The 16,377-nt window shown below is 46.4% G+C and overlaps 1 protein-coding gene across 2 annotated transcripts in view; it reads left to right on the top strand.

The window, feature by feature from the left end:
- MMEL1 (membrane metalloendopeptidase like 1) overlaps window positions 1-16,377 on the top strand; it is a 1,016,153-nt gene that overhangs the window by 875,177 nt on the left and 124,599 nt on the right. For both annotated transcript variants that reach the window (XM_086921554.1, XM_086921553.1), the window contains exon 15: window positions 8,549-8,632. In XM_086921554.1, the coding sequence (XP_086777680.1) occupies window positions 8,549-8,632 (84 nt within the window). The remainder of the gene's footprint in view (window positions 1-8,548; window positions 8,633-16,377) is intronic.

Below are 16,377 nucleotides of genomic sequence, written 5' to 3'. Positions count from 1 at the left end.
TCCCTATTAGCGAAATCGCTAATTTTTTTACTTTAATGCATTGCATTTAAGGAATCTCAATTTGATTCCTTAAATGCAATCGCAATTTAAGAAATCGCAATTTAGAAATTAATTAAATTGCGATTTTTGCATTTGGGATGATGCATCCCAAATGCAAAAATACTGGTCGCAAAGGGGCAGATTCTGAGAATCTGCCCGTTTGCGACCGGTTTTTGCTTTGATGCATATGGGCCATAATCATTGTCCGGCAGATGGAACCAGTGATTTTTAATTTCTTGTCAAGTGCTCTTCAGCACCATGATAGGTCACTCTGGCCCTCCTTATAATAGCATACACAAAATATTATAGGGCAACCCTGTATTTCAATACTAGCAGCCCGTCCCGACGTTGTCCGGGTATGAATTGCTGCCTGCCAGTAGTATATTGTTTTGTAGGATTTCGTTTTGATAGCATTTCTTATCTGTGACAGGCCTGTGAAACGCTTCGATTCACAGTGCACTGCTGATGCACTTAAGAGTGCGCGTTCAGTAGTATGTGAACTCGAGTTTCCCTACTTTATTTTTCCTTGCAATATTATATAGCGCAAACTCGACAACATGGCATGAGGACAATTTACATTACAGAAGAACACATTCATTTGTGGTAGGCACGGGGAGACAAAGCGATTTGCCTGGAATCACAGGATGTTGAGCTGATGCCGAGATTCGAACGTAGCTCCCCAGCTCTAAAGTTCGCAATTCTAGAACTTGTGGCGGGAGGTGTGTCTAAAAGTCTTTGTCGGTGCTGGCCATCAATGAGAGAGACCTGTGCATTTTTCAAATGGGTGGTGAAAAATATGAGTATGTTGCTGGAGATGTGGGCCGCCGTGCCACCAATGTACTTACCGGGGGAGGGTAAACACCCATTATTCCGCAAATTTCTTTCCACATACCATCACTCTGCGTACTTTCATTACGAAAGTACCATGACTCCGCAATGCCATTATAATTCATGGCATTACATTTGATATGCTTTTACCACGCATACATTTACAACGAAATTCGTTGTAAATGCATGAATGGTAAAAGCATGTTTTTTAAAAATGTTTGAATAAGGTAAGTATGGGTATAGGGGTATATGTTTTGGGGTACTGATGTATATGTTTTGGGGTGTTTGGGTATTTTAAGGGTTCAGATATAGTTATGGGTTATGGGGTACAGGGGTAGTTTTAGGGTTTAGGGATAGGTATGGGTTTTGGGGTACAGGGGTATTTTTAGGGTTCAGGGCTAGGTTTGGGTTTTGGGGTATAGGGGTATTTTTAGGGTTCAGGGGTAGGTTTGGGTTTTGGGGTACAGGGGTAATTTAAGGGTTCAGGGCTAGGTTTGGGTTTTGGGGTACAGGGGTATTTTTAGGGTTCAGGGCTAGGTTTGGGTTTCGGGGTACAGGGGTAGTTTAGTGTTTAGGGGTAGGTTTGGATTTTGGGGTACAGGGTTATTTTTAGGGTTCAGGGCTAGGTTTGGGTTTTGGGGTACAGGGGTATTTTTAGGGTTCAGAGCTAGGTTTGGGTTTTGGGGTACATGGGTATTTTAAGGGTTCAGGGCTAGGTTTGGGTTTTGGGGTACAGGGGTATTTTTAGGGTTTAGGGATAGGTTTGGGTTTTGGGGTACAGGGTATATTTATAGGGTTAAGATGGGTTAGTGTTTAAGGGTGTTGGGGTATTTTAAGGAGTAAGGGTGGGTTATGATTATGGGGTGCAGGGGTATTTAAAGGGAGCAGGGTGGGATTAGCACACAATATGAGACATGGCATGAAGGGCGGAATGTACCACACGCCCCGAGCATTTGGCACGCCCCCAGCACACGCCTACAGCACAACGCAGACACGCCCACAAGGGACTACTTTGCTGGCACGGTTCTTTTACCTTTTAAATGTATATGGTGGGCGTCTGCATAGCTTATGTCCTTCTGCTGCAACTGCCCTTTCCAACGCTGTATCGGGTGTTGTGATTGGTGCTGTGGTTCCTGAGATTACCCGCCTCAAAGGTTTGGGCTCTCTATTATATTAGTATGGATTATACTGTATAATGATTCCCTTGGCTAATAAGATAATAACAGCAATTGAATTGCTAATATACAGTTAATTTAATTCACTGTGTAGTCAATTCATTAATATACAAAAGACACAGGGTATCATATTTCAGGTGCTCCAACAAAATGGCAGAGTGAAGATAAATAGTGACATAGTGAATGGAGGTGTGCTGGTGTTCTATACAAAGAATACATACAATTCTACAGGCTGATACAACTCTGACTAAGGGGCCAATCACGATGTCGGTCTGAAAGCCTCCGACTGCCAGTCGGAGCCTTTCCGCCCACGTTGTAGGTTTTCCGACTGACTCGGACGGTTTGCATCCGACCTCCCATTTACGATGTTCCCGGTCGGAATGTAAAGCGGCAGGTCATTCCATCTCGCTCCCGACTGGCTCTCGGAGTATTCCTGCCTGTCGAAAACCAAACTGTAACCCCCTATGGATGGCGTTTCTGCCGTTGGGATTACGATGTTGGATTCCGACAGCCTTTCCGTGCCGGCCATTCTGACACGGAAAGGCTGTCAGAAAGTGACTTTGCAGGCCCCTGGCAGGGCCTCCTTGCTCTGTGGCCTACAGTTGGTGGCTGAAGGGGTACCTAAGGTAGCCCACTGTAAAACACTGCACTGTGTGTCAGGCCCCAAAGGGTGCCTGCGACAGGGTGCGGGGTTAACAGCCGTAACACAAGCTCCCATAGAGAACAATGGGAATCCGACCTAATAGTGTTCAGTCGCATCTTAATCAGGCGGTCGGACCTGCCGACTGGAGGTCAGTCAGTCCCGAGTCCGAGACGGTATCGGTCAGAGGCAATTCAGACCGACATCATAATGAGCCCCTAAGAGTATAGTGTGTACATTATCATGATTAATATCGGACCATGAGTGTAATTGTCAACATTTTGACACAACCAAAATAGTTTTAAACAGTGTCATAATCAGGACCAAAGCCTGGTAACAACCAGTATTGGAGGATAAATCATTGTAGAATATGATTGTTATACATATCCCCCATTATGTCAGGATACTATAGCGTTGTATCCAGTAGGATGAATGTGCGATATCGCCAAATTGCTGATATCATGCTTCATTGAAGGATCCGTGTTAAACAGCCCCCATTAATTAAGGGCCACACTGCAGATGCTAGTTGTGATAGAAGCTGCCATGTAGAAGTGGCCTGTTAGTTTTGGCCTCCTGGGTTATTTTTTGATAAGCGCGCACTTTTTCAGTTTGCATCGTGGTGCACCTTTAAGAAGGTGCACCCTATTATGTTGAATGTGCTTCCCTCAGGGCAGCCACAAACTCATGTTGCCCTAGGGCCAGTGCATTCAAGTGAAATACGCAGTGGATGCTTCAAAGCCACTTCGTGTTTCCCACTGCAGGGCAGCCGCCTGCACTTTCAATAGGGTTAGAGATCTCTTTGCAGGTGGGTGCATTGAGTGACTGAACCACCTGCAAGTGGATGCCTGGGGGATGGATGGGACTCACTTTCATCTCTAGAGAGGGCTGCCCTAGGGCACCTCCTGTCAGCTTCTTTGCATTTCCACCTGTGTCTATGACATGGCAGGGGCGCAGAGGCAAAGAGTTTCCCTTATTTGCATGGGGCCACGCCCCCATGCAAATGAGGGAACAGCTTCTAGCGATAGCGCTGGCATTACATGTGCGCCAGCGCTATCAGTCTCACAGACGGAGCTGCACAAGCATCTGTGGCCCTTTCTGTACTTCCAAAGTGCCCCAGGCGCGCAAAAAGTGGGCTCGCATGCCCGTTGCGCCCTTGGGGAACTTTCTGTAATACCTCCCCTGGAGTTATCAATACAGGGGCAGTTGATTCCCCTGAAGACTGAAGATATAGGGGGTCACAAGTGAGTACATGAATGGCTGTTACCAGCCCTATCGTGTTTAGGAAAATGAGTGCCTCTATTGTGTATGGTAGCCATGTTAGGTGTTTGTTAGGAGTTCTGTTCCATGTGTTCTGTTGAAGGGTTGAGTTAGTGCCTTCTTTAGCCCAGGAAAGATCTCCTATCATCAACATATTTAAAAGACACACAGCACGCGAGAAAGGTTCATGTGCTTAACAAAACTGAAATGTAAATGGATACCCGATTGGCAACTGGGTGGCAGAAGGAAACTAATGTCTCTCCTAATTGGATGAAACCGTGTTGATTTGCTAAGGATTATGAATGGAGGCATTCATTATAAATTTACGTCTGTTTGGATTTTTACTTCCAGGATATTGATATTTTTGGTATATAATCACGCATGTCTCTTTTGTAGTACTGTGTGCTACGATAACAGGTTCCACAGGGTTAAAAAACCTGCCTGCCAATATAAGACTTTGGAACTCTCGTTGGAAAGATCTGCGCACAATCTTAAATCTCGCGGGGCCAAATAAGCCCTGCATCATTCCAAGGTAGTAAAATGAGGTGGACAGGTAAGAATTACGAGTGCCCTGGAGGTGGGAATGAATTAAGGAGCAATGAAATACTTATTGCACCCAATTGAAGTATAGTGGGTTCAATAATTATCTGTGATTATAAGTTTTGCCCTTCAAAACGGTGACTAAAAGGAGGGGTTTGATGCTTTACGCACCAATAAAGAGTACCTTTGGAAAATTGCTGGGGAACAGATTTTATCACATCCGGTAATTGCTGAGGGCATTAACTTGGCTCCATTTATAACTACGGAATTATCTGGCCCATTTGAAATCAGGGCCTCATAGGACCATCTGTGGAATGCTGAGAATAGCAATGCAAATGTAAAGGCTTATATTGTAGGCAGGATCTGTATGCACTGTGGGTAGGTCTGAGGTTATGGGGGTGGGGAGAGTGTTGAAAACTAAATGTCCCACATGCTGTCGAGCACTGATATGTTAATTTTATTTGTAGAGCCGAACCAAAGCAAAGCTTCTTGGTATTAAAGAGAACACAAAATAAAGATAAGACCAGTCACGAGACAGTAAACAAGATTATTTATTAAAAAACGCCTGAAGTCGGGGATATTAGGCTCATCGTAGAGCTAAAGAGTTGTAGAGATTTCCAGCTGCAAAGTTACAAAAGCACAGTGGCGGCTGCCTCTGTAAGGGGGTGATGGGGCAGGGGTGGAAGAGGGATCACAATTGAAAAAAAGAAATAATTAAACTTACCTGTTTGCCTCCGCATCCGCCTCTCTTCCATCTTTTTGTCTTCTTCTGGCTGTGCCTGCAGCCTGCACCGGAAGCAACCAGGCTTCTGACTCTGCCAGCCAATCACGACGATTGGTCTGAACGGCCTGTTTGCCCGCGCCAGCAGTGGCTGGAGAGGCTGGGCATGTTCTCCACAGTGCTGTGCATCACAGCCCAATGAAGAACATGCCAACTATGCATGACTGTTTGGCCGGCCCTAGAGGGCCGGACAAAGCGTCATGCGCATGTAGGGATGGAGTGCAAAGCACTCTTGCTCACTCTGCTGGGAGACAGCCCTGCCCGCCCTGCTCAGAGACGCAAAGAAAAAGAAAATGATAGTAACTTCTTGTTATTATCATTTTATTTTTATTTTCCACTGCTCAACGAGCAGTTGGACGATGCTCCTCCTCCCTATTGGAGGAGCCGCCACTTCAAAAGCAGCCTCCAAAGGTGGCCGCTGTGACTCTTCGAGTAGGAAGGCAGGTCTGCAGGGGATACATTTGCTGGCCAGAAAAGTGAGATGTTTCTCATGTCAGGCGTTTTGCATGAAGGTCAATGCATTGAAAAGGACTCTGGAATAAGTGGGCTGCTAGTGGAGAGATCTGAGTACCGGTGTAATATGTAGCCTTATTGCTATGCCTGAAGCAACTTGGCTTTGAACTCTATATGCTAGTAAGCCACAAGTGAATCATACCATAAAGACACTCAAGATCAGAGCATGTGCTACGAGGCTGTCTTGCCCCCCGGTTCACAACTAAACCCACTTATACAGGCCGTATTTTCCAATCGACCATGAGTGCGGTGTCCCCCATATGCAAATGATGGCTGTCGCATGGTGCACATAGTGACGCGGAGTTCAGACGCAGCTGTGCAGCATCCCAACATTGATTACTCGAAGGCGCACAGCAAATTTGTCTAACCCATTTTCCTTGCCAATTACCATGTCAGTGAAGAGGTAAATATTCATGATATCACTCACCGTGCAATAGACAAGTCACCATCCTAGAAGCCAACGTCCTGCCCATGACACATTTGCCTACTCTTAATCTTTGAATTTGGACTTTTGGTTCCAAATTGCAGTGATTCATTGCCCCAGGTTTACTAATTTCCTTGTTTTAGAGCAGCAAGAGGCCACTTGTTTAAGAGTGGTCTAGATTGGACTTCATGAAAGAAGAGGATGAGTTATGGGTGGTGTAAGAGCATAGAGGGAATAAAATACAGATCTGTGTGGGTACTATTTGGACTCCTTGGGCCTCATTTATGAGGCCGTGCGTCACTTTTACGCCACCGGTGCGTCACTTTTTGTGACGCATCGGTGGCGTAAAACATGCCTCCTGTTGCGCACTATTTACAAAGTGATGCATCTAAACAGATGCATCACTTTGTAAACCCCTGCGCTACATTATACCTGCGTCAGGTATATTGTATGCAGAGGGGGCGTTCCCCCGCAAAAAGCCTCGTAATAGTGACGCAGTGAAATCTATGAGATTTTACTGCGTCGCTTTTAGGACGCTGTTGCGTCAAAATCTTGCGCCTGCCACACAGCAGGCGTAAGACTGACGCAAGCCCTTTCACATGGGGCTTTCCCCATGTGAAAGAATGCATTGCTGGAGTTGCGTCCCTTTTGTGACACACTCCAGCAATGCGTCAATTTTGCACTTACAGATATGTCAGAAATATTGACGTATCTGTAATTCCTTGCGTAATGATGCGTCATATTGTAAATATGACGCATCATTGGGGTCGCAAGGAGGTCGCAATGAAAAGTGACGCATCGCTGTTTTCTCGCAGCGATGCGTCACTTTTCATAAATGAGGCCCCTTGTACTTTGTGACTACCCACGCTGGTTGAATTTTGTCTTTAATTAAATGTTTTGAATTAGAAATAGATGTGGCTCGGACCAATCAAACTGTACTTTAGATGATTACTTACTAGTACTGGGGGATCAGCAATCCATATCACATTCTTCAGTGTCAGTACTGTGCAATTATAGGCAACAATGCTGTGTCTCCGACCAACATGACTACTCTCTCATCGAAGAATTGATATATGGAAATATCCTGTGCTAATTATAGACTACCTACCCCTACTGCGAAGATCTGTGCATGATGTTAAGTCATGTCAGGCAGTGCTTAATTTGTAAACAAATATGTGCCAGGGCCGTCATCAAGAGGCCACTGCATCTTGAACCAACTATTGCCCCTGCCAACCCTGCCAATTACAGTACCAACACAACTACTAACCGTTACACTCCTACAAGTGTTAAATTGCTGACAATGCCAGGTCCCCAAAGCTATAAGAATTGCTTGGGTGCCAGGCATTAGTCATTTCTAAGATTTTTATTGAATTAATGTCCAACTGTTGTTGAGCTCATCAATAAATTAGAAAAACTACGCCACCATATGGCAGATTCTCAGATGTGTCGGTGTTGACAATTAAGTGCTGTGACAAGCACCGGAAACCAGCAGCTCAAATTAAGCACTGATGTCAGGGCCAATTAATTCTTGCGCCCTTCCAAGGTAGATAAACGGAACTAGCGAAATTATACTGTCTAGGGTTCTAACTGCGAGTGAACAGGGTGTTGGGGGGGGTGACGGGCTGAGAAAATGACTGCACCCAGCAAAATCTGATGCCCTGGTGAGATAATTTCCTTCATTTACTAGTTTTGCCCTTCAAAATTGTGCACAATATGTGGATTTTCTTGTTTACTGCACCAATGACAACTGCTGGAGTGTAGATCGTATGGGTTCAGAGCCACCCGGCATCACACAGTGGAGGATATGTCCTAACAGATGGACTTGCCCTGTTCCTACTACAAAACTCAGGAACAGTCACTTACTAATGTAAAAGGCAACTCATACTTCCTTAGGAATGTTGATGCTCCGGGCTTCTACCAGCCATTAGACACCCAGAGCACTCCATTGTTTTCAATAGAGCGCTCAACATTCCAGTGTTCTAATATTGCTTCAATAAAGAAATATATGACATGAGACCCACGCCAAGGTGCCCTGCAAGTCAAAAACAGGATGCACTTTGAGTTATTGGAACAAAACAAGTATGTTTATCTGTTAATCAATTGTACCGCGTTGTTAACACCTTAGCTGCTTTGGAACGTCCAGCTCCAGTGCTGAACGTTCCATTGCGCAGGTGCAGCTGGAACGTCCAACGGCCGACGGCAGCACTCCCGAGGTAGTGGTGCCGTCGGCCGTTGGTATAGGCGCAGCACTTTCTGAACTCTCTGCACTGTACGTGTTTATGTTTTTAGTAGCCCACAGTAATGCATAAGTGTAACCGCTGACAATCTTGCCATGCATCCATCTCTCACAGGCAGTGGCAATCAAGGAGCAGATTGGCTACCCTGATTACATTTTGGAAGACCAGAACGAAAAACTGGACCAGGAATCGACAAACGTGAGTAAACTTTGGGTTCCAGAGTTAAGCGCATCTGCTTGCAATTTCCTCTCCTTCTAATCACTTAAAGCAATGTTTTAGAGTATTTTCCTAGAAATGTAGTTTCTCTTCAGGGGTGGTTTGATTGACAGCCATGGACTTGGGATGCAAGTAAGTTTTAAAATGTTGTTACTTTTTAGTTCACTGTGTGCTCCTATTTTATCATCTTGGCGATTTCAACTATGACTGCTTTGTGTTATAGATGTTTGAAAAAAGGATTTTTCCTAAAACTTACTTTTGATCACAGTTGCTCAGATTGTAGTTATTAGAAAGAAAATTGAAGTTGCTTGATGTTCCGCCAGATAAATTAACTGAGTAATTTTTAAGTTTTAAAAGATAAGTTTATTGGAGAACTGAGCATCAAAAATAAACATTACATAGTGTGCTATTAATGATAAATAGGTATATAATCATACAGAAGATCTAGGTTCATAATAATGCTACAAAGAAGTACAAATCATAATAAGTATGCATATAAGACGACATTGCGTTACATCTGGTGAAAAACAGGAAAATAATACATTTAAGAAATCAAGGGAGTTGTACTACTGCTACAAAGAAGTACAAAGCATAATAAGTATGTATAGAAGACAACATGGCGTTACATCTGCTGAAAAATAGGAAAATGATAAATTTAAGAAATCAAGGGGGTTGTACTACTTCCTGAATATATGGTATTGGAGGGAAGGATCTTTTAGCACTTTCATCCAAAAACGATGTATTTGGAGACCATAAAAGTAGTCGTTTATGTTTCATGGACAAAGGAAAAACAAAGGTCGTATCAAGCCTGTGGTTTGACAGACAGAACAACACCAAGCCAAAAATGAGAGTTTAGCGGCATCTTTCCAATTCTTTGTGATTTGCTGAAAAGCAGCAGCAATTAACAGGTCAATAATCTGTGTATGTGTTATAGATATGTTCCAGCCAGTAGAAAGACTACCAGGAAAAATGTTTGCAAATGTAAGAGGTGTATTGGTGTTAAAAAATAGTGTTAATCTGGGTCCACACTGAAGACCAGAATTTCAAGATATAGGAGCATGAGAAAAGTAAAATGGTAAAGGTCTGCCTAACTGAGTAATTTTTATTGAACACTCGCAATGCCAATGTTTGTTCAATTGTTCACAGATTTGTTTAATCAGGACTATTAAATGTAATTTTCAGTGTTGTGTATTGAAAATTATGCTTCAGCTGCCATGCGAAACACACTCTCCTCAATATTGATTTCTTTAATTAAGTGGCAGTGGTACACTTTACACAGGACAACAACATGAGTACAAACAGAAATGAAAGACTTGGAGAAAGACACTAACCAAACAAGAATAACGTTGTGATTTGATGGGATTCGTCAATAGAACAAAGTTAGTTGGAGGTGAAGAAAGTTTTGAGCAAAGACTCTTTCAGTGCCCCTAGACCATGGGAACTCACAAACTTTCTCTCGGGGGCCAAATTTACAGTGTGATTTGTGTCCGAGGGCTGCACCAGTGGGGGCGGTGTCAGTGGGGGAGGGGGCGGGGCTAGAGCAACTAAAATAAACTGACCGTGAGGTTGATCACTGGTCTCTCCAGCGGACGCCTTCGTCCACTGAGCCACCAGACCACTCTCCCTCCCTTTCCCTGTCTCCCCCTCTCTCTCTCTGTCCCTTTCCCTCCCTCAACCCTCCTTTTCCATCCCTCCCTCTCCCTTTCCCTCCCTCCCTCTCCCTTGCTTTCCCTCCCTCACTCGCCCTCTGTCTCCCTTTAACTCCCTCACTCTCCCTCTGTCTCCCTTTCCCTCCCTCTCCCTCCCTCTCCTTTTCCCTCCCTCACTCTCTATGTGTCTCCCTTCCCCCCACACTCTCCTTCTGTCTCCCTTTCCCTCCCTCACTCTCCCGCTCCCTCCCTTTCCTTCCCTCCTTCTCCCTCCCTCACTCACCCTCTCCCTCCCTTTCCCTCCCTCCCTTGCTCTCCCTTACTCTCCCTCCGTTTCCCTCCCTCCCCCTCTCTCTCCCTCCCTTTCCCTCTATCACTCTCCCTCCGTCTCCCTTTACCTCCCTCACTCTCCCTCTGTTGCCCTTTCCCTCCCTCCCTCACCATCTGTCTCCCTCGCCCTCCCTTTCCCTCCCTCCCTCTCCCTCTGTCTCCCTCCCTTTCCCTCCCTCCCCCTCTCCCTCCCTTTCGCTCCCTCCATCTCCCTCTGTCTCCCTTTCCCTCTCTCACTCTCTCACTCTCTCTGTCTCCCTTTTCTTCCCTCACTCTGTCTCTGTCTCCCTTTCCCTCCCTCACTTTCCCTCTGTCTCTCTTTCCCTCCCTTTCCCTCCCTCCCTCTGCCTCCCTTTCCCTCCATTCCTCTCCCTCCCTTTCCCTCCCTCCCTCTCCCTCTGTCTCCCTCTACCTCTCTCCCTCTGTCTCCCTCCCTCTCCGTCCCTTTCCCTACCTCCCTCTCCCTCTGTCTCTCTCCCCCTCTCCTTCCCTTTCCCTCCCTCTCCCTCCCTCTCCTTTTCCCTCCCTCCCTCCCTCACTCTCCCTCCCTCTCCTTTTCCCTCCCTCCCTCTATCTCCCTCCCCCTCTCCCTCCCATCCCCTCCATCCCTCTCCCTCCCTCTCCCTCCCTCTCCCTCTGTCTCCCTTTCCCTCCCTCACTCTGTCGCCCTTTCCCTCCCTCACTCTCCCTCACTCTGTCTCTGTCTCCCTTTCCCTCCCTCCCTCACTCTCACTCTGTCCCCCTTTCCCTCCCTTCCTCTCCCTCCCTTTCCCTCCCTCACTCTCCCTCTGTCTCCCTTTCCCTCCCTCCCTCCCTCTGTCTCCTCTTCTCTCCCTCTCCCCCACTCTGTCTCTGTCTCCCTTTCCCTCCCTCACTCTCCCTCTGTCTCCATGTCTTCCCTTTCCCTCCGTCACTCTGCCTCCCTCTCCCTCCCTTCCTCCCTCCCTCCCTCCCTCCCTCTCCCTCTCCCCACCTTTCCCCCCTCCCTCCCCCTCTGTCTCCCTTTCACTCCCTCACTCTCCCTCTGTCTCCCTTTCCCTCTCTCACTCTGCATCCCTTTCCCTCCCTTTCCCTCCCTCCCTCTCCCTCTCTCTCTCTCTCCCTACCCTCCCTCCCTCTCCCTCTGTCTCCCTTTCCCTCCATCCCCCTCTCTCTCTCTCTCCCTCCCTTTCCCTCTTTCCCTCTCCTTCTGTCTCCCTCCTTTTCCCTCCCTCCCTCTCCGTCATCTCACCCTGCCTGTGTGTGCCCGGGCTGAGACAGCTTCCGGGCACAAACACACAGAGCCGCACCCGAGCACTTCACAGGTCTTTAAAAGACCATTTGCACGTTAATGAGGCTGCGTTGTATTTCACCTTTAAGCGCCGCAGCTACACTCTGACTATGGCTGGCCCCCACAGAGCAGCAGAGTCTCCGAGTCACAATGGTAGATGTCTGCAAGGTCCGCGGGCCGCCAGGGAAGGCTTGCCGGGCCGCTGGTGGCCCGCAGGCCGTACTATGAGTACCCGTGCCCTGGACTAAGAGCTGGGCCATGGGTGTCCACTCAATTTCCCTGTGATGTGACCTAGTAGAGTCACAGTCAACATCATTTCTGCAATTCAGAAAGGAGCTGAAGAGCCACCTCTTCAGATTACACCACAGCTCGGCTAGATAAGACTCACCACTGACAGATATATCCTGCTTTGATGCTCTCTAGCTAGGTTTGTGATGTAGTAATGCCTGTACAAACATATATATCCATACACATACATACATACATATGTTACTGTAGTTTAAGATATCATTATCACCACTGAGCCTGGGGTGCAAAATAAACCATCTTTTCTAATGGTAAGTTATCTGAACTCTTAGGTTTGGCTTTCAGGGCTCTAAGGAGACAGGGCCCTTGGGGTTATTACTCCCCAGTCCCAGTGCTGCTTCAGGGCCCACACCATGCGGCAACATATATTTATAGAGTTTAGCACAAACCTGCACTGTTCATTAATGATGAGGCAGCTAACACTGCTAATACAATAGATGGCACCAGTTGCTGGATCTGCATTGTTTTACTTTAAGATCCAGATATATATTTCTTAGTTTAGTAAAAGATCCTCACCCTATGAGAGGCTCCATTAGGTGGTTGCCCTGGGATGCTGCTTAACCTTCTCCCATGCTTGGAGGAAGGAGTCATCCTTTGTTTCCACATCTTGCTCCTCATTTCTGCCTGCACACAGCCTAGATACAGCAGGCAGGGAAAGGGATAGGGAATTCGTGGACCCAAGCAACGTATAAAATATGCTGCCTAACCTCTGCTTTTTGTAGTATCTCCTCATCTACAGAAGCCCGCCTCCCTTTCTAACAGGCATCCGTCACTCTTCATAGCATCAGAACCCAGAACAAGGAGAGGACATGGTTGCTGGGAGAAGTGGCTTGCACCCTGAGGTGTCTCATTCACCTTCCATAACTAACAGAATGAGACACCTTATCCACAGAGCCCGACGTGGGGAACGTGGAGACAAAACTGAAAATTGAGAGACCATTAGAAAGCAAAATTGTGGAGAACCACTATTATGACACAGACATGAGGAGACGGGAGGTACTAGGACAAGACTAACAGCCTAATTCATGAAGCTGAATTCGGCTCGCAAAGGACCAGATTCTGAGAATCTGGCCCTTTGCGAGTGAGATTTTTGCATTTGGGATTCATCATCCCAAATGCAAAAATCGGTAATTGCGTTTTCGCAAATTTGCGATGGATTACATTTAAGGAATCTCTATTTAGATTCCTTAAATGCAATTCATCATGCATTTAAAAATTGCGAAATCGCAATTTCGGGCCGCGATTTACCGCGAGGTCAAACCTCGTGGTAAATAGCGATAACTCAGAAAAATGCTTTTAAAAGCATTTTTCTGAGTTGCATGTTGCACACACATGTCCTTTGGACATGTGTGTGCGCAACCCCAGTTCATATTAGCATTTAAGGGGTGCTACAGGGTGTCCTTTGGACACCCCTGGCAGCCTTTCAATCGCTATGTTATTTGCGATTAGCTAATTGCTAATCGCAAATAAGGAATACTCCCCATTCATTCCTATGGGCCTTTTGGCCCATAGGAATGAATGGGGAGTTATTCCTTATTTGCGATTAGCAATTTGCTAATCGCAAATAAGGAATTAGTAGGAATCGCATTTTTTTGCATATTCCTACATGAATCCCGTTTTGCGAGTCCTTAATAGCGATTCACTATGAATCGCTATTAGGGGCTCGCAAAACGGGAGTATGATGAATCAGGCTGTTAGCAACACAGGTCCTTCCAATAGCCTAGAGTACAAAATAATTTCAGAGGCCACTGTATGTCTATGAACAATGAATCCATTACTGCTAGACCTACACTGGGATATCTGATTATAAAGTTAGGTGAGTGTTTCCATTATCCTTATCCTACTTCACCCCAGAGCCCACAGAGAATGTCAGGTTACTCTGGCTCTGCGCTGCTTTCCCTCCTTGTGCAATTTAGTACAGCATCTTTGGCTGCTGCTGCACTGTGATACCCTACAATTAATAAGTCTCCCTTGTAGTCCCTTACATTTGATAAGGCCTTAACAAACTTTTCTTGATAGTGTGGTCATAAGGGGAAACAGCCATTACCACGCAGCTGTTTCCCCGCAATGCCATAATATCGCAAGCGTAACAACGCATGCGATGTAACAACGCGTAGCCATTACTTTGTGTGTTTTTACATCGCATGCGCTGTTACAACGTCTGTAATGTAATGCTGATCCACCTTGTTGTGAGGAAACAGAGGCTCTTCCGTTTCCTCACAACGATATTCACCGCCCCTCGACGTGAAGCAGGAAGCAGGAACCTGAAGAACCGGGTTTTAGAACCCAGCGGCGCCAGGGGAAACGCCCGATGTCTTCGGGTTCACCTGTCTTAGAATACAGAGACACAGGATACTTCTCGGTGACGTCAAAGACCTTGGGGAAGATTTATGATGCCCTTGCGCCGCAATTGCGTCACTTTATTTAACGCAACTGCAGCGCAAACAATGCACCCTATTTACAACGTAACGCATCTAGGAGATGCATCACGTTGTAAAGCCCTGCGCCATAAGGAGGCGTTCCTGCGCAGGGGGGGCGTTCCTGCGCAGGAACGCCTCCTGAAAGTGGCTGAGTGAAATATATGAGATTTCACTCAGTCACTTTCTGGCCAATGCTGCGTCAAACCCCTGCGCCTGCTTGAAGCAGGTGTAGGTCTTGATGCAGAATTGTGTAGATGGGGCACTCCGAGCCTTGCTGGAGCTGCGTCACGCTTGCGACGCAACTCCAGCAATGCGCCAAATTTCCGGCACAGATGCGTCACGCATCTGTGCCATTTTTGCACCATGGTGCGCGGCATTATAAATGCGGCGCACCATGGGTGCCATAGCTGTGGCGCACGTTAACTCCCCCCTCGGGATGGGCCAGTTAACATAAATCTGCCCCCAAGTTTATTGGCTGCAACCAGGAACAGAGGTCTACGAAGCACAACACGGGTGGTTCGCTAGAGACTGCACAAATTCATTGAGCGAAGCATTATTTTTTATGCTAAAAATCACATTCCTGGCTAGCATCAGTTACATACAAATGAATCAATCAGATGATGACATTTCAAACATATCGCATGACAACAAACCCACTTTCCGTTGTCCAGCCCACCAGAAATGACAATGCAAAATCCAACATTCCTGCTCGGACAGGCCAGACGAACCCATAATAAAAGGCCTCAACCCATATCAGAAATTAAGCCATAAAGGAAGGAACAGAAACAGATGAGAAGCAAGATTGAAGGGTGTGTGCATGTACCATAAACTCAGCAATGTCCTGCTCTTTGATCTCTATCTGACCAGCTGCCTAACAAGGAACTGGCTCAACGAGGTCAGCCTCGGGCAAGGGAGTCAGCTCGTTCAGGTCACACAAAAGTCAGCTAAAGGTGTACGCGTCCCAAGGACTCGTTCGGCCGTAGTCATCGGCCTATGTGACGGCAACCACAAAATGGCTGCCGTACACAAAATGGAACCCGAAGGTTTGAACGAAATCCATGAATACGTAGTGTTTCCATAGATCGATTATGACGAAAACACTCGTACATTCCGCACTCGTCATTTGCGGTCTGCTGATACCAAAATCGTCTTTATCCGATGACCTTTATTGAACGGGTTCAGAATCACGGAACCTCAAACCAGGAGCAGAGACGGCGATGCTGGAGAGGAACCACCAGGAAAGAGAGGTAAGGGTGATTGTGCTTGGGTTGGGAGTAGTGTGGGTAGTGGTTTACAGTAGTGTTGTAGTGTTTTAGGGTTTAGGGTAGTGTTGGGGTGGGCATAGTGTGGGTAAGGGTTTAGGGTAGTGTTGTAGTGTCATAGTGTTTTAGGATTTAGTGTAGTGGTGTTTGGGTAGTTTAGGGGTCGTGCTAGGGGTAGTGTTTTAGGGTTAGGGGTAGTGTAGGGGAGGAGTAGTGTGGGTAGTGATTTAGGGTAGTGTTGTAGTGTGGTAATGTTTTAAGGTTTAGGGTAGTGTAGGGGTGGAAGTAGTGTGGTTAGTGGTTTAGGCTAGTGTTCTAGTGTGGTAGTTTTTTTAGGGTTTAGGGTAGTGTTGTAGTGTTTGTGTAGTGTCGTGTTTTAGGGTGTAGGGTAGTATTGTAGTGTTTGCGTAGTGTTTTAGGTTTTAGGGTAGTGTTGTAGTGTTTGTGTAGTGTATTGTTTCAGGGTTTAGTTTAGTGTTGTAGTGTTTGC

Source organism: Lissotriton vulgaris, chromosome 5 (genome assembly GCF_964263255.1).
Source record: "Lissotriton vulgaris chromosome 5, aLisVul1.2, whole genome shotgun sequence".
Taxonomy (NCBI): domain Eukaryota; kingdom Metazoa; phylum Chordata; class Amphibia; order Caudata; family Salamandridae; genus Lissotriton; species Lissotriton vulgaris.
Note: the sequence above shows the minus strand (reverse complement) of the source record. Positions and strands in the feature narration are given on the sequence as shown.